This window comes from Camelus bactrianus, chromosome 19 (assembly GCF_048773025.1).
Source record: "Camelus bactrianus isolate YW-2024 breed Bactrian camel chromosome 19, ASM4877302v1, whole genome shotgun sequence".
Taxonomy (NCBI): domain Eukaryota; kingdom Metazoa; phylum Chordata; class Mammalia; order Artiodactyla; family Camelidae; genus Camelus; species Camelus bactrianus.
The window spans coordinates 6983450-7003973 of NC_133557.1; the positions used below are offsets into that span (position 1 = coordinate 6983450).

At 43.1% G+C, this 20524-nt stretch overlaps 1 protein-coding gene and 1 long non-coding RNA gene across 5 annotated transcripts in view; one reads left to right on the plus strand and one right to left on the minus strand.

Annotated features, from left to right (window-relative positions):
• Nucleotides 1-448: 448 nt before the first annotated feature.
• PRNP (prion protein (Kanno blood group)) lies at nucleotides 449-12982 on the minus strand. Of its 3 annotated transcripts, none has more exons than XM_074346966.1 (3): nucleotides 12839-12982; nucleotides 9952-10049; nucleotides 449-2908 (listed from the first exon to the last, which is right to left on the minus strand). In XM_074346966.1, exon 3 carries the CDS (start codon nucleotides 2896-2898, stop codon nucleotides 2131-2133), a length of 768 nt encoding a protein of 255 aa, XP_074203067.1. In that variant the 5' UTR covers nucleotides 2899-2908; nucleotides 9952-10049; nucleotides 12839-12982; the 3' UTR covers nucleotides 449-2130. The 3 variants fall into 3 exon arrangements, with proteins under 3 accessions (XP_074203067.1, XP_074203068.1, XP_074203069.1); XM_074346967.1 differs by having other exon boundaries at nucleotides 12843-12889; XM_074346968.1 differs by lacking the exon at nucleotides 9952-10049 and having other exon boundaries at nucleotides 12839-12946.
• LOC123613603 (uncharacterized) overlaps nucleotides 12230-20524 on the plus strand; it is a 49441-nt gene continuing 41146 nt past the window's right edge. For both annotated transcript variants that reach the window (XR_012500548.1, XR_012500549.1), the window contains exon 1: nucleotides 12230-12579. This is a non-coding gene — a long non-coding RNA (uncharacterized LOC123613603). The remainder of the gene's footprint in view (nucleotides 12580-20524) is intronic.

Below are 20524 nucleotides of genomic sequence, written 5' to 3' on the forward strand. Positions count from 1 at the left end.
ACAGTGGCCTACTGAACCTAGTGTTGAATTTCAACCCAGAGTGACTGTCACCAGCTCTCACAGGCACTGGAGACAGCTTATAACCTGAGATGGTGTTGGGGGCGGGGATGGGCGTGAAGTAGAAACTTTAGTTTGTTAAGTCTCATCTTAATCAAGAAACTCCTCTATTTCAAAATCCAGGACAGGAAAACGCTTCCAGAATTGAAGGACTGTTTTCCCCTGCTGCAACGGTGACTTTGCCGTTTACCCGGTGCCAAGCACACTGAAGTACCTGCAGAAAAGAATGAAAAGGCAGCAGAGAGCAGCTGGCGTGCAACTGGGAGTAAGGCTGAGGCCGGGGCGGGGTGGGTGTGTGAAACACCGGCCAGGACAGACGGGGTGAGGACCGAAGTGACGCTGCCAGCATGGGGCAGCACTGTGAATACAAACGCAAACTCCATGGAAGATGCTCATTTTAGCTCCTATTTAATTTCCGTGAGATATTAAACATTTATAAACTCTTAATACAACAAAACAAGTACATGCAAAGTTACAAAATATAGAAAATATAAAGTACATGCGTATTTCAAGTGCCACTCTGGATCCTTGTAACTATTCAGTGCACGCTGTGAGCCTAAGGGCCACGCAAAAGGGTTTCCCCTTTAAGTATTACGTATTTAGTACCTTAGAAAAGCGCTTCCAATGTTAAATGCTCTCACCAAAATTTCTAAGTTTGTCATATGCAGTATATATATATATTTATGCATAATTTTTTTAAACATAGGATACTCGCAAAGTGCAAGCCAAACAGTAATGCATATCTGCTAGGTGACAATACTGGACGATCCAGGGAACAATTTTACCTTATTTAAATAACAGTAACAGAATTCTTTTTCCACTGTGAATGGATATTTCTATCACCTCTAACCTAAGCTTTTTTTTGGAATGCCTCCCTACTCTTTGATTCAAAAGCCAATTACAAAAAAAAAAGCCAATTACAGAAACTAAGAACCTAATTCTGGTTTTTGATAATTATGAGACAGCAATAAAGAAATGCAAGCATTTCTTTGCACGCTACTGATTTTCTTCATTATATAATCCTCTATATTTGCTGTTACACTCCTAAAAGTCCAACACTAGTATTGGTCTACCATTCAATCAAACTGGGCTTGAATAAATAAGGTATTTTTATAGCTGCAGCTTCCTCTGTTAAAAATCTCCTGGCTTCATCCAAACAATGTCAAAATCATTCCAGTTTCTAGGTAAACAAAGGGTATTTGCTCTTAGTGTCCAGAAGGTAGTTTAATTTTCTACCACTTAATTACCTATAGTTTATATTACTTAAGGACACATGTAGGTGCTTTAAACATCCAAAATGGGAGCCTGCCTCCGAGGGCACCTCTCCCATGTTGGAGTTTTTTAGTCTCAGAAGCCTTTCACATTATGTTAATTGTGTTCATTCCCTGTGAAGACGTCCTCTGCCCAGAAGCCTAGTGCTGCATGAAAACTTGACTCTTCATGCAACAGCTGCTGTGTAACCCGTGCTGCAAAATGCAAAACATCCTTGCAGCCTCTGCAGACACAGGACACATGCTCTCCACCGGGTTGAGCTCATGAGCTAAGGACTTCTAGTTTTGTTTTTTGAATGAGTATTTTGTGGTCTCCTTCCAAATTTGGCAGAAATGCTATTTGAACAGGGAAATGCAGTCTGATTTTCTTAAAATGAATCAGAAAACTGCCACAAAAATCACTGTGAAAAGGGGGAATTAGTGTACTAAGCTCTAGCTGGAAAAGGAGCTGGAGATACTTAGGCAAAGGTATTTGAAGACTGTTTTCAGAATGGTTTTAGCCTTAATCTGTTGCATTAGACAAAAAATAAGCCTAGATCAACCGACGATTATTCGCTGTTACCCTCATACCAGCCCAGCACTAACACTGGCCCATGAAGGAGTCAATCAAATGGGGCTTGAACAAATACCATCCCAGGTCTACTCTCCATTCTCTACTGCGACAAGTGCCAAGGGTGTTAGCTTACAGGTGACGAAGAGAGAAGCAAGAATAAGACACCACCACTAAAGAGCTGCAGGTAGATACCCCCTCCCCAACCGGGTAAAGATGATTAAGAAGATGATGAAAACAGGAAGGCTGCCATCATCCCACTATGAGGAAAATGAGGAAAGAGATGAGGAGGATCACAGGAGGGGAGGAGAAGATCACACTGGCCCCTCTGCCGTACGAAGCCTGGTACTCTCTCTGGTACTGGGTGATGCACATTTGCTCCACTACGCGCTCCATCATCTTGACGTCGGTCTCGGTGAAGTTCTCCCCCTTGGTGGTGGTGGTGACCGTGTGCTGTTTGACTGTGATGTTGACGCAGTCATGCACGAAGCTGTTCTGGTTGCTGTACTGATCCACTGGCTTGTAGTACACTTGGTTGGGGTAACGGTACATGTTTTCTCGATAGTAACGGTCCTCATAGTCGTTGCCAAAATGTATAAGGGGCCTGCTCATGGCACTCCCCAGCATGTAGCCGCCGAGGCCCCCTACCACTGCCCCAGCTGCAGCAGCTCCTGCCACGTGCTTCATGCTGGTTTTCGGCTTACTGGGCTTGTTCCACTGACCGTGGGCGCCACCACCTTGACCCCAGCCTCCACCATGGGGCTGGCCCCAGCCTCCACCGTGGGGCTGGCCCCAGCCGCCTCCGTGGGGCTGACCCCAGCCTCCTCCGTGGGGCTGACCCCAGCCGCCCCCTCCCTGGGGTGGATAGCGGTTGCCTCCAGGACTGCCCTGCCCTGGGTATCGGCTCCCCCCAGTGTTCCATCCTCCTCCAGGCTTTGGGCGCTTCTTGCACAGGCCCACGTCACTCCACGTGACCACAAAGAGAACCAGGATCCAGCTGCCCATGTGGCTTTTCACCATGATGATTTATCTGGAAAATAAAGAGGGTGTCAGCGTCCTACGTTTATGTTGAAACCACGTAACACCTGCAGCATAATGCATGAATGTTCCTCGCGTTCCTCACGTCTCTTTTGCAACACTCACAGTAAAAGTAATTGTAAGTAAAGGGTTAACACAACTCTTTCTTTTCCTCTAAGGACAAATTTGACCTTAAGGTAATTTCTGGCTGTCTCCCAGAAACTTGATAAAGATGGAATGCCAGCAACATGTCTAATGGTAAAAATAATCTGATTGATAATGCTGCATTCTAACTGTAAGAAACTATAAACACCTGGTGGGTCTGCCACAGCCTTGAGCTTCTTTAAGCAGTGATTCTTGCAACCAGGCACGTTCTTGTGGGGATCCTGGCAGTTCTGCTTACTGGCTGCTATGAGGGTTATCAGGGTTGTTATGGGGCCTGGGGTTTCTACACCAAGGGGACTCCTATACCCACCAATACAGATCTCATTCCCTTGCACCTGAGCAGTCACTTGTTGGGGCTGGGGGTAGAGACAAGTCTCTGACTGCTGTGTAGACTGCCTTGAGGGACCTAGTGTGGCCCCTCTGGAACCTTCTGAGAGCCTGGCATGGCCGCTATGGAAGTGATTCTAATGTCTGGTTAGGAAGACCCTCAGGTAGATGCTGAGATCATTCAATGACTTTCTAAATAGCTGGCGCCTGTCTCCTTTCCTCACGCGGGAATGTAAGTATGGAATGAGTCTCTCTTGTCTGCTGCTGTCTCCTCAGGGGCTAGGGCAGTGCCTGGGACAGAGCAGGTGCATGACAGATACCTATTAAATAGGAATTTCCTCAAAGGAATTCTCAATATAATAATTTTTGGAAACAGGAAACATGCAAGATTTTGCAAGCCCACTTATAAATTCATTTCTCTCTCTACAGACAGACAAATGGGGCTGCTCAAAATGAGGAAAGAAAGGCTGAGTTCACAAGATTTGCAGTCACTCACTGAGTTGCAGTTCAGCGTTTAATGGTTTATGAGTGACTTATTTTCTGTGAATTTTTGGTACAAAAGACACGTATCTCATATGAAAGGGCTGGCACAGTTTAGGAATAGAAGTATCCTGCATGGTAACTTATGAACCTTTGCAGAATGTACATTCATCAATTCAACTTCAGACTGAAGATCTCATTTACCCTCAGTGCTCGGTTCCAAGGGCAGAGATTAAAGACATATAGAATAATCATTAAACAGTTTCTCCCGCACCCTATGTCAAACTGCTGCTCCAAAATGCCATGTGCTCCAAAACCAAAAATGGCATATGCTGTAACGCTGCTATTAGTCTTATCCCCAGCACCAGGACAGCTTCAAGTAAAAGTGGCATCAAATATTTATAAAATTATTTTTCATAACCTTCAGAACTAAAGACTAAACTGGATAATATTCAGGGGAGGAATGATTAAACAAGTAAACGAATTGGCATCCCACTATGTTTCTGTCATCATTACTGAAATGTGTTGGTGTAAATAAAAAGATGTGAAAGTTACAATCCCAGTTAAACTGCTCAGAATATGCCAGTTAGGATTTTTTGGAGGCTCTTTTGGGTAAGGGTCAGAGGGGCAGGGCCCTGGGACATGCCGACTGACCTCATTCTTGCTCCCAAATCTCCTGGCACCTAGTCTCCTGCAGGCCTGCTTCACTGATTCTCCATTTGCTCATGGGGCTCAGCTCTTGGCCTCCATGCCACTCACAATTCTGCTCAAACATCTCAGGGAACTGAACGAGGGGATTATCACCTTCTGGAAGGCTTGGTATTTGATGTGGAAGGTGAGAGACTGGAAAAATCAAGGTGGCACCAAGGTTTCTGGAAATGGCAATTGTGTAGACAGAACACAGGAGGCGGAGCAAGTCTGGAGGGAAATAAATGAGGGGTGTGGCTTTGGCAATGCCATTATCAAGCTACATGTGAGACAGGAGATGCCAGTGGCAGTCAGGTTGGTGAGTCTGGAGCTGAGGAAGGACCATGGACTGGAGACACAGGCAACAGGGCATGATGGCCGTGGGCACAGGTCGCTGATCAGTACTTTAAAAATTGATTAGATAAAGTTAGATAATCATAAACTATGTTAAGATAAGATCATTTTAAAATCAGTTGAGAACAAAAGCAACATTTAACTATGAAAAGCATAAAAAATAACAACCACATTTTGAAGCAGAGAATCCTTTTTAAGGATAAGAAGGACTCAAAACTTAGTGAGACCTTAAAGAATCTGTTTGTGATAAAATAAAGAAGGTTTTCATATTATTAAATCCAAACCTCTTAGTCTACAAATTAGGCCACCAGGATTCAGCAAAGTCAAGTGATGTATCTGTGATTACAGTATTAACTGGGAATGCAGACCGGGATTCTAAAAGCCTGGCTGAGCTATGACACTTCACATGGGATACTCTCAATGAAGGTCCTGTTGTGGCCTAGACCTCTGGTACATTTCAAGACATTAAGTATTTGGTAAAGGTCAATACCTATTTATCACTAAGAAAAATACTCTTAGCAGACTAGGAATAGGAGGAAACTCTCCTAACTTGACAAAGATTATATAACAAAAACAGCGAACATATTTAATAGGTAACTTTTGAATGCAGTCCCTTTAGGATCAGAAACAAGACAAGGATGTCCACTGTCACAGGACTGGAGGTCCTTCCGATGCCGTAAGCAGCAGCCAGTGCAAGAACTGCAAGGAAAGATCCCCAGCTGTCATTATTTGCAATTAATGTGAACATACACATAGAAAATCCAACAGTCTCAACAGAGGGAACACAAGACTCAGTACTAGAGTTCACCAAGGTTGTGGGATACAAGATCAGCCTACAAAAATCAACAGCATTTCTGTACACCAGCAATAATAGACTAGAAAAAAACTAATAAGTAGGATATTCATAATTTCAGCCAAAACTGTAAATTATCTAGGATCGACTTAACTCAAGCAAAAATAAGACCAGGGGAAAATTTTTATTCACTAATAAAGAACATAGAAGATGATCAGTAAAAATGGAAAGGTCTTGACTGGGACAACTTATATTATAAACATGTCAATTACCCCCAAATAAACTTATAATTTCAATAAAGTGACAATCAAAATTCCAGCTGAATTTTTTGAGTTCAGTAGACCCACAAGAGGTAAGAAATGTTCATGAATAGCAAACTCAAACTTCAAAAGGAAAGGAGGAGAGAATGTACTGTCAGCAGATGTTAAATCCTACCACAAAGCCACAGTAATCAAGACCGTATGGTAAGTCTAGGAATGGACTGAGAGATCAATGAAAGCAGAACAGCAAGTTCAGACAAACCCACGTTCATGTACTTTCATAGGGACCTGATAAAGTGGGCACCATGAATCAATGGAAAAGGAACGTTTGTTTAGCAGATGCTTCTGGGAAACTGGAGGAAAATAAAACTAGGACCCTAACACCACGTGAAAAAGCAGACTCTAAATGGATTAGAAACCTGGCTGTGAAAAGTAAAAGTTTTATGAATTAAAAAATCAGTGCAGGATGGACTGCCTTTCTATTAAAATATAAATTACAAAAACTGATGTTAGAATCAATGCATTAAACAAATTACTTAGGAAACAGCTAGTACGTACCCATTTTTAAAGAAACAGAGAATTTGGCCAATAATCATAGCAGAAATGGAGAAAAAAAGTTATAGCACAATAACTACTGATTCGTTTAACAAATATTTATTAAGTATCTTCCAAGGGTCTAGCATTGTGCTGTGGCTGAGGACACAACAGGAGTAAGATATTTAGTTTATGGGGTCAAGAACCAAAAACAGATAAATGTCTAGAGTCTGAAAGGCACTGAGAAGCCATTTAAAGGGTCTTAGGAGAATAACATCATAGATTTCTTTTTACAAAGTTCACCTTGACTGTTGTGTAAGAAGAAAATTTAGGAGGGGCAAGAAAGAAAGTGGTAAGGCCAATTAGAAAATGATTGAAGGAAGATGGTAGTGTGGCCTGGCGATGGTGACAATGCAGTTGGGGAGCTGTGAATAAATGGCACGTATTTTGCAGAAAGAACCAATTAAGCTGGTGGAGTGTGTGAATGAAAAACATACTGCCTGCCATATCAGTAAACAAAGGAGTTGCAGACATTAAGCCAACACATTGCAACTGCCCCAGTGGTGAGCCCTAAGGGAACTCAGGATAGAAACAGGATGCCCGGCCATCAAGCAGTCAGGCACTACAGCCTCCCCCAACGGTGCACCCCGAGGAGACTCAGGATGGGAAAGAACAGGACCCTGGCCCTCCACAGCTAAGGTGCAATTCAAAGCAATGATTTCAATGAGGCCAGACTCTTGCATCCTCCCATACACAGGAAAGTGCTAAATTCCTTAACTTGAAATATCTACTTTTGAAAAATTAACAGTAATCCTTTGATGTTCCAACTACATGGTCTTTGTTGCAGAAACTCCTATATATCCTGGCTCCTCCCTTACCTCTTCGGAGCTGTCCCTTAGAGCTATCTGAGAGCCTGTCTCCCAGGCTTGAGGTCCTCAGAAAATCCACTGAATAAAACACAATTCGCAACTTTCAGGCTGTGCATTTTTTCAACAAGTGGATAGAGGAATGAAAGTTGATCAGGTTTGTGGCTTTCGTAGCCAGGCAGGTGGTGGTGATGCCATCTGCTGAAATAGAGGAAACTGGTGGAGGGCCATGCTTGTGAGAGAAAACCAAGCACTTTAATTCAGATATATTAACTGTGCGATATCTTTGAGCCATTCAAGTGGGAGTATCAATTTAGGCAACTGTTCTAAAATCTGGAACTCAGCAGAGATAAACATTTGGGCCTCTTCACCTGAGAAGTAGCGTTAATAGGCAAGGGGATAAAGGATCAAGATTCAAACTTTGAGTGACAGGCTCACACTCTTGGCTACCTAGCCTCCAGCAATAGGGGTGCTAAAATCCGAAAGGAAATACCACCAAGCTGATTTTGATGGTTTAGTAAAAGAAGAATACACTGACCAATAAGGGTTATTTGAGGAACACCAGGATGGCTCAAAATCAGGAAAACGATTAACTTATTAATAGGTTAAGGAGAAAAAAAACGAAGATTCTCTGCAGATGTTGAAATGTTTTCAATTAAAATCAACATGCGTTACTGATGTTATGTTTAAGCTGTTGAAAAAATTTCTACAGGACTAGAAGGTAGTTCCTTTCTATCAAGAGCGACTGTCACACACACAGCCCACACCCCATCTTAACTGAAACAGGGAAGTCATTCTCATTAATGTAGTGAACACGACAAGCAAGCAAGCAATCGCTGTTATTTTAGACTGGTATGGAGATTTTATAGCAGGTATAATTTTCTATCTAGAAAATCCAAAAATGTCTTAGAATAGTAAGTGAGCTTACCAGGGTGGCAGTTTTTGAAATCAATATATAAAAAATGTGAATCCTCAAATCTGTTCTAATTATTTAGAAGATTTAGTGTGAAAAAAAACCATTCCACTCATAATGGCAATTTAAAAACTCAAAATATCTAGTACTTAACCCAAAAATAAATAGTGGATTTATATGAAGAAAGCTGGAAGACTGGAAAAACGACGAAGATGGACGATGTTTTCGGTTGGGAAAATCAATATAAAAAGATACCAATTCACCTTCAAGTAATCATAAAGTCAACACAATTTCCATCCTAATTCAAAGAGGATTTTAAAAAACATGATGAAATGATACTCAAAGTTAAGAAAAGACTAAAGAAACTATTGAAAAGGAAAAAAAAAACTAGGGTTCACCAGGCCTGCCAGCTATCGGAATGCATTTCAAAAGTACAATAAATAAGATCATGGGGCACTGGCGTATGAGCAGAAAGGCAGAACAATGGAGCTAGAGAGAAAGAACAAAAAAAGATCCATATATTACTCCATTCATCCTATTCCCATTTACACATGGGGAGCTGGTAGGAACTTGTCCAGTGGTCATGTTACACGTGCCAAACTTCTATACTCAAAGCATGTTACACATGGAAACATAAATGGTTAAACTGGGAATTGGCACCAAACAGTTCCCCTACCCACCACTGCCCCAGGGAAATTTCCTGTCTTTCCTGAGCTAAGTGGAACTCATTTGTCATATTTTCATCTTTTGAGTTCAATGTCCCTTAGAGTCTAACGCAAGCTATGCAAAATTTCACAAATCATTTTGGGCTGGGGGAGGCCTAGCTCTGGACTGAATAGGGCAAAGGCCCCCAACCAGGTCCATCCTCAGAATTACGTGAAGAGCTTTAAAAAAAAAAGCAACACTGCTAGAGTCTATTCCAGGCCAACAACTTGGGAGTATCTGGAGATGGGACTTAGGAATCTATAATAAAGCTTCCTATGGAATTGCACTCCTAGCCAGGCTTCAGAGCTACGTCTCAGAAGCACAGCACTTTACATTTATAATGCTTTTCATAGAAGGGTACACCTCCATTGATGTGATCACACAATACTGGAACAGAATAAGTAGAACATAGTTAGAAGAAAAAAAGATGAACAAATTGAGAAAAAAATTCTCCCAACTGTAAGAACTGCTACACACACTAGTCCTTCAAGCATTATTTTGCTGCAGCCATCACTGCTTTGGATAAGGCATGTTTTGAATGTTTCCATACATGCAGCAGTTCACAGCCAATATACTAGGTGCCTTAAAAGAGGAAATAAGATCCAAAATGGGGGAACAGAATAGGTAAGTTAAAACTACAGCTTAATAAACATTCATTTCATAAAACCTTTTGTCAGTTGATAGTCACCTTCAGTGTTAATCTGGTGCAGAAATGTTATGCTGTTGCTTTTATTATATTATTTTTTAAATGGTTTCCTTATATAACTCAGCATGATTCTAGAGAAAGCTGTGGCCCTTTCCCTGCAAACGCAAGATGATTTTACAAGGATGATGTAACAGGTTATGGGTTATAGACCCAAGTTGCCTCCAGAGCAAGGATTTGCGATCACAGCCTTTCCAGGCCCTTATCACCTGTGACAACTGGGGACTTTCAACCATCACAAGACCAAAGAGATTCCACAAGGTACGTACATCTGCTGTGGCTCAGCTAAGTTGGGTTCGTGCCCCAGGGAAGACAGAAGGATTTGGCTTGGCTGATATTGTTCAGTATTCAGATATATTCAGGAGTCCTTAGAAACAACAACAAAAAAGAAAAAATATTAGAAATGACAAATAAATCTAAGAACTGATTCTTTAAAAGGAAAACCTTATATATAAATTACTAAACCACTAATCAATCTATTCAATAGAAAAAAAAGACAGTAATTGAAAAAAGAAATGAGGTTGGCTAAAAAAGCAGCAGCAAACATGACAATGGCCTCTTCCTCTCCCACACGCAGAAAACTGGGTTCTTTTCATTAAAAAATGAGTACTATAAACTATTTTAAAAATCACATTAAATAATTTTCTAAATAGAATTAAATGTTCTAATTCCAATTTTCTAAATAGAAAAGCAATGTATCAACAAAAAATTAAATCACCTCTAATTTCTATTAAAACTTCATTTTTATTCTATTAAATATTTTTGTGCTTTTCCTTTCAGATTTTTCACATATGCATTCATGTCTGAGTAAGTAGATACAGTTCAGTAACCTGTATTTTGACTTGTCAGTTTTTCCCTACATATCTCAGGGTCCAAAAATCATGCCTTTTGATGGTTACATAATGTTCCTTTCAGTTAATGTGCCATGATTTTCTTAGCTGATGCTCTGCTATTGGACATTTAGGTTGTTTCTCAGTTGGGTCTAATTTTAGATCATTCTGAATTCTGTGCCTGCATGTAGTTTTTTTTTTTTCTTTCCTTGTTGTTTCTTCCATTGCAGGTAAATTCCCAGTAGTGGGGTTTCTGGGTCAGGGTTTAATGTATCACCAGATTGCTTTATACAAATTTCATACAGATTCACAATGTCCCCAGTGCAGTGTGACTAAGAAAAGAATAAAGGATACATACCAAAGGTCAGTTTTACATAGACAGTTAATATTGGCAAACTCCTGAAGTAGGTATAATTTCCTCTACTTTATGAATGGAAAAAAGGACAATAAGGAAATTAGGTAACTGGTCCCAAATTGTGAAATGAGTTTCTAACCCCAAAGCCCTGCCACCTCCCAGGATAACTTATTATGCAAATTTCTAGTCAACCTTCCAGCAATGGTTGCTATTACTATTATTGTTGCTCTTGTTAACAAAGGTAAAATGATAATCCAGACTTGCTTTAGTTTGCATTTTATTCTATAAATGAGCCATCATTTCACCATTTATCTACTGTAATTTTGTATTTTTCTTTCACAAATATGAAAAATTTGTGTTGGATACAAATCATATACAAATTACATCCTAGCTCTGCTGTCTTTCCCTTTCTGGTTATAGTTTTTCACTGTAAGAGCCCCTCAATGTTCGTGGAAGTAAAACTTCCTTTTCATTGGTGATTTTTTGTCTCTTCTTCAAATCTAAGAGTTGTTAATTTTTCCAGAGGTCTGATATTTTTATTCAATTTTCTGCTCATGTTTTTTCTGATAATTTGATTTATGAAAATCTTTAATCCTATTCTACCTGGAGTTTGGGTTTTTTTGTTTTTTGTTTTTTCAAGGAAAAGGGAAACATTTCAAATGGTCAGAGCACTCTAGGAACTGGTTATTAAAACATGATGCTCTGAGTATGAGAAAATAACTCGGCCATGAGATGAGGATAATTACGATCAGGGCAGTGAAACTGCTTTGTGTTGTGCATGACTCTGGAGAGGAGGAAACCGAAAAACAGGAAACAGTGGCTTTGAGATGGTGAGGGTGGATATGATGGCGGTGGGCTTATGATTTCAAAATACCTATTTGCTACAGCTGCTACAAACAGAAAAGGAAAAACAAAACAAAACGAAAAAGGACAGTAAAAATGGACTTCTCGTTGTTTCATAATCAAACGTGAAGGTGCCGCCCGTAAAGGTGGAATGTGGTTCTTAGAGGGGCACGCCCGGCCCTGATCCCCTCCATCGGAGACCCCCTGACCGCCGAGTTCTCTCCTTCCAGAGGAACAGTTGAGACAGTGAAACGCAAAGCCTATGGGTCCAACACACCTGGGTTTGCAGGAGACACTCTGCCCCCGGTGACCTGGACGTCTAGGGCCCGAGAGCGACGGCCGGGTCGCCCCGAGACCCCTCCCGCCGAGGCCAGAAGCCCAGCCCACCAGTGCCCGCGCGGGTCCCCTGGGGGGATGCCAGAGCCCCGCCCGCTACAGCCTTCCCCGTCACCACAGGACCGGGTGGATGGCAGGACGGACCGCCTCTTGGGAAGAGCTCCGCGGCGGCGGCGGCGGCGGCGGCGGCGGCTGGGGGCCCCCAGACGCCCCGGGATTCCGCCCCGCCACGCCGAGGCCCTGGCCCCAGATGGGCGCCTGCTCCCTCCACCCTCACCCTGCCTCCCCTCTGGGCCTCGGAGGGCCCGGACCCCGGAGCCTCTCCCCCGTTCTCTTTGCTGAGAGCTCCAGCAGGGCCCGTCTGCCCTCCTTGGATTCCCGGCCCCAATCCCCGGACCTGCGCGACTCGCTCACCCCGCTCCCGCCGCGGACGCGCGTGCGAGGAGATTCGACTCATCCACGGCCCTCCCGAGGGGGCTCGGTCAGCCGCGGCCCCCGCCCCCATTCAGAATAAACGGGGCTCGCCTAACCAGGTGGGTAAACCCAAGCGGCGTCAACCGAAAACGAACGAGCACGCCGGGGCAGGCCCCACCCAGCCCGCGCCCGCCCGAAGCCCCCGGCCCTCCTCGCTGTCAAGGTCGGCCTCCCGCCGCGACCCGGCCATGCGCCCCCGCGCCTCGGCCCCGAGGCCCGGGGTTCTGACTCTCGGCCTCCGCGCCCCCCAGTTCTCAGGCCCCCGTGCCTCGCCCGCGGCCCCCCGCTGGGAGTTTAAAGGTTAACGCGGCTGTTTACCTGCCTCAGCGGGAGAGAAGAAGCTCGCAGCTCCGCGGCTGTCAGCGACTGGCGCCGAGGGCGGGCGAGGCGCGGAGCCCAGCAGGCGGTGCGGGGGCGGGGGGCGGCGCGCGCACGCGCAGCTCTGCGCACCCGCGGCCCGCGCCCCGCTTTACGTTCAGAGGCGCAGTCTTCCAAGCAGAGCCGGGAATCTGAGTCACTGGGAGAAACGAGTTGAGATTCCCTTAAACCCTTGCTTCTGCTGATAACCATCTCCCTGGCTCATCACTCCCTGAAGTTGGTTATTGACTGTAAAAATCATCTTTGAAGGAAAATTCGGTCCAAAGCCCCAAGCTCCCCGTTTCGTAATGGAGACGTTGAGAAAAATGAAAGGTGTGGGAATGAGAAACCAATTTCTAGAACTTTGGTAACGAGAAATTTCTAAAGAGGAAAAAAAAATCCTGCTGCCCTGGATTGTGCCCAATGTTGGTGAATTTTCACAATATCCTTAAAATTGGAGGCCTAGAAAGGATGTTAGCCATCAACCGTTCCTTCATTTACTCAGTTCCTGCTCATCATATGCAAAAGAGATGATTTAGATTATGATATTCACAAATAAGAAAAATGCACTCCATTTAGCAAGTCCACTCTGCATGTTACTTGAGGTTTCTTGTGTGTGTATGGTGTATGTGGTGTGTTCTTGGTCATTATTCTTCCAAGAAATTAGATAGGGGTTTATCTCATGTAAAAGATGGCAAGGGACAAAGTAATAAAAGACAGGAAGTTGGGGGGGGTCATATACATTATTAAATGTGGGCACTTTTGAGAGTGAAAAGGTTACCAGTATTAATTAAGCTGGATCACTGGGAATAAACCTGGGGAAAATGAGACATCTAGTCCCCTTGTTATGGGCAAAAGGCTCCACTAAGCTTGTGAGAAAAGAAGTTTAAAAATATTGAGACATTCATTAGAAACTGGATTTGGATTAAAATACCTGTGTCCCAGGGCGGATCACTCAAGTGGGAGGGGACAAGTGGTGAGGGAGGGGAGAAGCCAGGAGAATTGCAGAGGGATGTGTAACAGTGCTGGGGTGATGGCTTTTATGAATGTGGGTGAAACAGTCCTGGTGATGTTTATATGAATGTGGGTAGGATTCTGAAAGATCTCCTGGGAAGGGGAAATGAGAGGTCTGTAAAGCAGGACAATGGGATGGAGATGATTCAGTAAGAACTGGATTGTGGCCAGTTGGAAATGAGCACTAGGCAGCAATGTGAGGGCTGTTTTCTCTCCAATCAGTCTTACGTAATGATTAGGTTGACACTACTTTTAGAGCCTTACCTTTGTTCCTCAGAGATGGATTATGGCGAGGGGGCAGTGAAGCATCTCTTTGAGTCTTGCGCTGGCGTGGGGCTGGGAGTGCGTGACCAGATCAGACTGGGCAAGGGTCTGGCTTCCCCTTGCCAAGGAGAAGCCCTGTAAAGCTTGGTTAGAAGATGCCAAAATTCAGCTTTTTTTCCCAAAAGAATCCCGTGTCTACTGGCTGAATGCTTTCCTCCCTTCCCCCAACCAGGAAAATGCTCAAAAGGCGAAAAAGTTCTTGAGGGTTCGAGGGAACCAAAAGGGATTGCCTTATGTCCTATTCTGGCTACTATTTCTATGTCGCGACCACTCCAAAACTTAGTGGTTTAAAACAACCACCATTTTATTATGCTCATGGATTGTGTAGGCCAGCAAGTTGGATGGGCACGGTGAGAACTTGATTCTGCCCCATGCTGTCTGAGGCTGCAGCTGGATAGACTCAGTGTCTGAGGCCGACTTGACAGCTGGGGGTTGGAATCGATTGAAGGCTCTTTCACTTGCGTTGCTGGCACTTGGGCTGGGAGGACCTGAAGGTCAGATGCGCTGACTGAAGTGCCTTCACGCGTCTTCTCCATGGGCCTGGCTTCCTCCCAGCATAGCAGCCTCAGGTTTAGTGGGCTTCTTACATGGATTAAGAAGTCCTAAGAGGACTCCAAGTGTGAGAGTTTCAGAAAACGACACGGAAGCTGCATTGCCACGTGCCATGTCGTCTTGGAAGTCACATAACATCACTTCTACTGTATGCTATTGACCAAAGTAGTCATATGCCCACCCAGATTCAAGGGCAGGGGACATAGACCCCACCTCTCAATGGGAGGAGAATCAAAGAACTTGTGGCCATTTTTGAAAACTGCTGTTATGGGGTTTGTGGTCTAGCCTGTAGATTCTTAGGGGGTTTCATTGACCTCATGAACAGCACCAGGATGGGCAGCCCACAGGAGGAAGTTTTGCAAACGGCCCTACATCGTTCCTCACCCACCCTCATTCATAGTTGCCTCTCCCATCACCACAACCATCAGATCCCACTATAAACAAAGGAGGCCACATTCTGGACTGCATGGGGAGTGTGGTTGAGGGTTTGTTCTCTGGGGCCTCATGTGGTGGCATCATGGGCCACCATGAAGACATTCTCTGAAATTCTCCCTTTGCATCTCCTGTGTCTTGACTCAGAGTTATTTGTCCACTTCATGTAGATCCTCCTCAGCAAACATGGAGAAGCTAAAGAAGTCAAACTCTAAATTTATCTAATTTGCAAAAGGAGAATTATTTTATTTAGCAAATAATTTATAGAGCACCTACTGTGAATTAGATAGTTATAATCTCTGATCTCAGACAACAAAGGAAATACAGGAAGCCACAAAGAAAGTGACCAGGTCATGCAGGGCCTAACGGCCCATAATAAGGTGTTTAGATTTTAATTAAATGTGATAGGAAGCCCTTGAAGATTTAAGCAGGGTAGTAACATGACCTGACCTCAAAGACCACTCTGATTGTTGTGTGGGGCATGGTGGTAGAGAAGGAATTCTGAAATGGAAAAAAATGGAGGAAGACCAAGTTTTAGAGGGAACCAGTTTTAGAGAAGTTTCTTCCACTTTGGGAATGATGAATTTGAGTGTAGCCCCGAGATGGGGAGGGTTGGTGCTGAAGATGTGCATTTAGAAGTCATCAGTATTTAGATGATTTTCAAACTCATGGGCTTGGATACTAACAACAAGGGAGAAGGTGTAGCCAGAGGAAAGAAGAATCAAGACTGAGTAGAAGAGGTAGGAAGGGTGTCTCTCAGTGGTAGAGTGCATGCCTAGCATGCACAAGGTCCTGGGTTTCAATCCCCAGTACCGCCACCAAATAAGTAAAGATAAATCTAATTACTTCCCCTACCAAAACAACAACAACAACAACAACAAAAAAGACTGAGCAGAAGAATCAATAAATGGTGACAGTTTTAGATCACAGTTCTCAGCCTTCAGCGTGCATGACCAGGAGGAGCCTGTGCTAGCAGGCATGAGGTCCTGGGCTCAATCCCCAGTACCTCCACTTAAAAAAGCAAAAGAAAAGGCACAGAGTGCTGGGTCCACCCCAGAGATTCTTGCTGTTCTGCATTTCTAATGGGTTCCTAGGTGCTGCTGATCTGCTGAGCCACGCTTTGGAGGAAGAGGAGTGAGCAAGGGAGACTGACAAGTGATGGCCAGTGAGGTGGGAGGAGGTATTTCACAAAGGCAACAGTCAGCTATTTTTGAGAGACCAAGTATTTAGAGAGACCAAGTAAAGTGGAGGAGGCAGGAAAGATCTCACTGGATTTGGTAACATGGAGGTTGTTATTGGGGACTTGATAGGAGCAGTTTTAAGAGAATGACAAGGACAAAGTAAATTGAAGAGGGAATGGAAGGTGAGGGAATAGAGACCACTCTTCTGAGAAGTTTTATCTGAGAGTAGCAGAGAAATGGACAGTAACTAGAGGAGAGTGTGGGTGTAAGGGAGGTGCTTTGAACTCTAACACTGAGGCTTCTCTTCCAGGGGGGCTCATTCATTGGGATATTCCTCTACTTAAATACCTCATTCCTTCCTCCTCTCCACTCTGGCCTCCCCAGGCTGGAGCCAGATGGCTGCAACAATTTGAGGTATTGCCCCAGAAATCACATTTTCTCTGAGGGTGAGTAATTGTCAATTTAAAGAGAAACCATCATGCTGTGGATGCCTTACAGGATGGCTTGTGTCTCTCCGGTCTGTTTGGTTTTTTTTTAATGTATTTATTTTACAATATCTTATTTTTTAAATTAAACTATAGTTGATGTACAATAGTATATGTTACAGGTATACGATATAGTGATTCACAATTTTAAATGTTATTCTCCATTTATAGTTATTATAAAATATTACCTATATTCCCCATGTTGTACAGTACACACTTGTAGTTTATTTTATACCTGATAGTTTGTACCTTTTAATCTTCCACCTCCATCTTGCCCCTCCCCCTTCCCTCTCCTTACTGGTAACCACTAGTTCCTTCTTTACATCTGTGAGTCTGTTTCTTTTCTGTTATATTCACTAGTTTGTTGTATTTTTTTAGATTCCACATGTAAGTGATAGCTTACAGTATTTGTCTTTCTCTGTCTGGTTTATTTCACGTAGCATGATGCCCTCCAAGTCCATCCATGCTGGACACCAGAGATTAATACAATATTCAAAATCAACTGCACTTCAATTAAAAAGCAAACAAAAACCCAAACAAATGACCCACTTAAAATATGGGCAGAAGACCTGAACAGACATTTTTCCAAAAGAGGAAATACCGACGGCCAACAGGAACATGAGAAGTTGCTCAACATCACTAAAACAGGGATATGCAAATCAAAAGCACAGTGAGACACCATCTCACACCTGTCAGAATGGGCATCATCAAAAAGAACACAAATAACAAATGTTGGCAAAGTTGTGGAGAAAAGGGAACCCTTGTACACTGTTGGTGGGTATGTAAACTGGTGCGGCCACTGTGGAAGACATTATGGAGGTTTCTCAAAAACCTAAAAATAGAACTACCATATGAGCCAGCAATTCCACTCCTGGGCATATATCCAAGAAAAACAAAAACATTAATTCAAAAAGATACGTACATTATGCTATTAATAGCAACATTATAATTGCTAAGATATGGAAGCATCCTAAGTGCTCATTAATAAGTGAATGGATAAAGAAGACGTAGTATATATATGCAATGGAATAAAATTCACCCATAAAAAGAAGGATATTTTGCCATTTGAGGCCTTTCATTCACTTTTTTTTTTTTTGGTACTTCAAAAACCAGAATTTTATAACTGGCATAAACATTTCCATTGCATCAAAAACAATAAAATACCTAGAAATAAACTTAACCAAGGAGGTTACCTATACTCTGAAAACTATAAAACATTGATGAAGGAAATTGAAGATGATACAAAGATATGGAAAGATATCTTGTGCTCTTGGATTGGAAGAATCAACATTATTAAAATGGCCATTCTACCCAAAGCCATCTACAGATTCAGTGCAACCCCTATCAAAATATTCACAACATTCTTCACAGAACTAGAACAAATAATTCTAAAATTTATATGGAACCATAAAAGACCTCAAATTGCCAAAGCAATCTTTTGTAAGTCTTTTTTTCCTCTTTTTGTTCTCTTTTCTTGTGGTTTGATGACTAGAGAAGTTCCTTTAACATTTGTTGTAAAGCTGGTTTGGTAGTGCTGAATTCTTTTAGCTTTTGTTTATCTGTGAAGCTTTTGATATCTCTATCAAATCTGAACTGGATAGTGTATTCTTGGTTATAAGTTTTTCCTTTTCATCACTTTAAATATATCATGCCACTCCCTTCTGGCCTGTAGAGTTTCTGCTGAAACATCAGCTGATAACCTTATGAGAGTTCCCTTGTATGTTACTTGTTGCTTTTCTCTTGATGATTTTAATATTTTCTCTTTATCCTTAATTTTTGTCAATTTGATTACTATGTACCTTGATGTGTTCCTCTTTGGGTTGATCCTGTGTGGAACTCTCTGCACTTCCTGGACTTGGGTAACTGTTTCCTTTCCCAAGTTGGAGAAGTTTTTGGTTATTATCTCTCCAAAATTTTTCTCAGGTCCTTTCTCTCTCTCTTCTCTTTCTGGGACCCCTATAATGCAAATATTAGTGTGCTTCATGTTGTCCCAGAGTTCTCTTAAACTATCCTCATTTCATTCTTTTTTCTGTTCTGCAGTAGTAGTTTCCACTAATCTGTCTTCTAGCTCACTGATCCATTCTTCTGCCTCATTTAGTGTATTCTTGGTTCCTTCTAGTGTGTTATTCATTTCAGTGATTTTATTCCTCAACTTGGTATTTTTTATATTTTCCAACTTTTTGCTAAAAACTTTGTCCTGTGCATCTATACTCCTCTTGAGTTCTCTGAATATCTTTGCCATCGTTACTCCAAACTCTTTGTTGGATAAATTGCCTATCTCCTCATCACGTATTTCTTCTGGGATTTTATCTTGTGCCTTGGCCTGGAAGATATTCCTCTGCCGCCTCATATTGTCTATCTTTCTATTTGTATTTTTAGGTAGATTAGTTATGTTTCTTGACCTTGGAGAAGTGGCCCTTTGTGGGAGATTCCTATGCATCCCAGCAATACACTCCTCTCTTGTCACCCAAGGGCCAGTGTCCAGCCGGTTCCAGTGTAGAGTCTGTCCTGTGTTAGTGGGTTCCTTCCACAGGCTTTGGGGTGGTTGTTTTCTTATTTCTGCTATCTGCCCCCTGATGGATGAGACTGGACTAGAAGCTTATGCAGGCTTCTTGGCAGGAGGAGTCAGTGCCTGCCCATTGCACAGTGAAGCTTGGTCCTGGACCTCTGGTGGGTAGGGCTATGTCTAGAGGTGTTTGTGGCTCAGGAAATCTGCTGTGTTCCCACCCAGTATGTTGTTTGGCCTGAGGCTTCCCAGCCTGTAAACACAGGCTGTTGGGTGGGGCTAGGTCTTGTTGCTAATGATTCAATCAAGATATCGGCTTCCAGGAAAGCACATGAACACTCCTGGAATGTCCACCACCAGCTTTGGTGTCCCCTGGGTGAGCCACAGCCATCCCCTACCTCCCCAGGAGACCCTCGAAAACCAGAAGGCAGATCTGGCCCAGGTTCTATGAAATCACTGCCTCTACCCTTGGATCTGGCATGAGCAAGATTCTGTGTACACTTCTTAAGAGAATGAAGTCTCTGTTTCCTCCAGTCCTTTGGAGCTCCTGGAGTTAAGCCCCACTGGCTTTCAAAACCAGATATCTTGGGGTCTCCTGCCAATGCCAGAACCCTGGGCTGGGGGGTTTGACGTGGGGCTCAGAACTCTCATTCCTGTGAGGGCCTCTGCGACCTAATTATTCTTAAGCTTGTGGGTCACCCACCCGGGGAGTATGGGACCCGATTATATTGCGAGCATGCCCCTTCTACTGTCCCGTCTGGTTCCCTCTTTATGTTTCCAGTTGAAGAAAATCTTTTTTGCTAGGTTTCAGGGTTTTGTTTGTTTGTTTGTTTGTTTTGTTTTTTTGGATGGTTGTTTAGCAGTCAGTTGTGGTTTTGCTGTAGTCACAAGGAAAGGAGAGCTCGTGGTCCTACAACTCTGCCATCTTGACTGGAAAATCTTGTCTCCCCCCCCCCCCTTTTTATTTATTTTTTAATCATTCCATTTAATTTTAGGGGTTTTTTGGGGGGGGATAATTATGTTTATTTGTTTTTGATGGAAGTGCTGGGGATTGAACCCAGGATCTTGTGCATGCTAAGCACACGCGCTACCACTGAGCTCTGCCCTCCCCCTGATTTTCTCCAGTCTTTAAACCCATAAACTGATTCCTTAA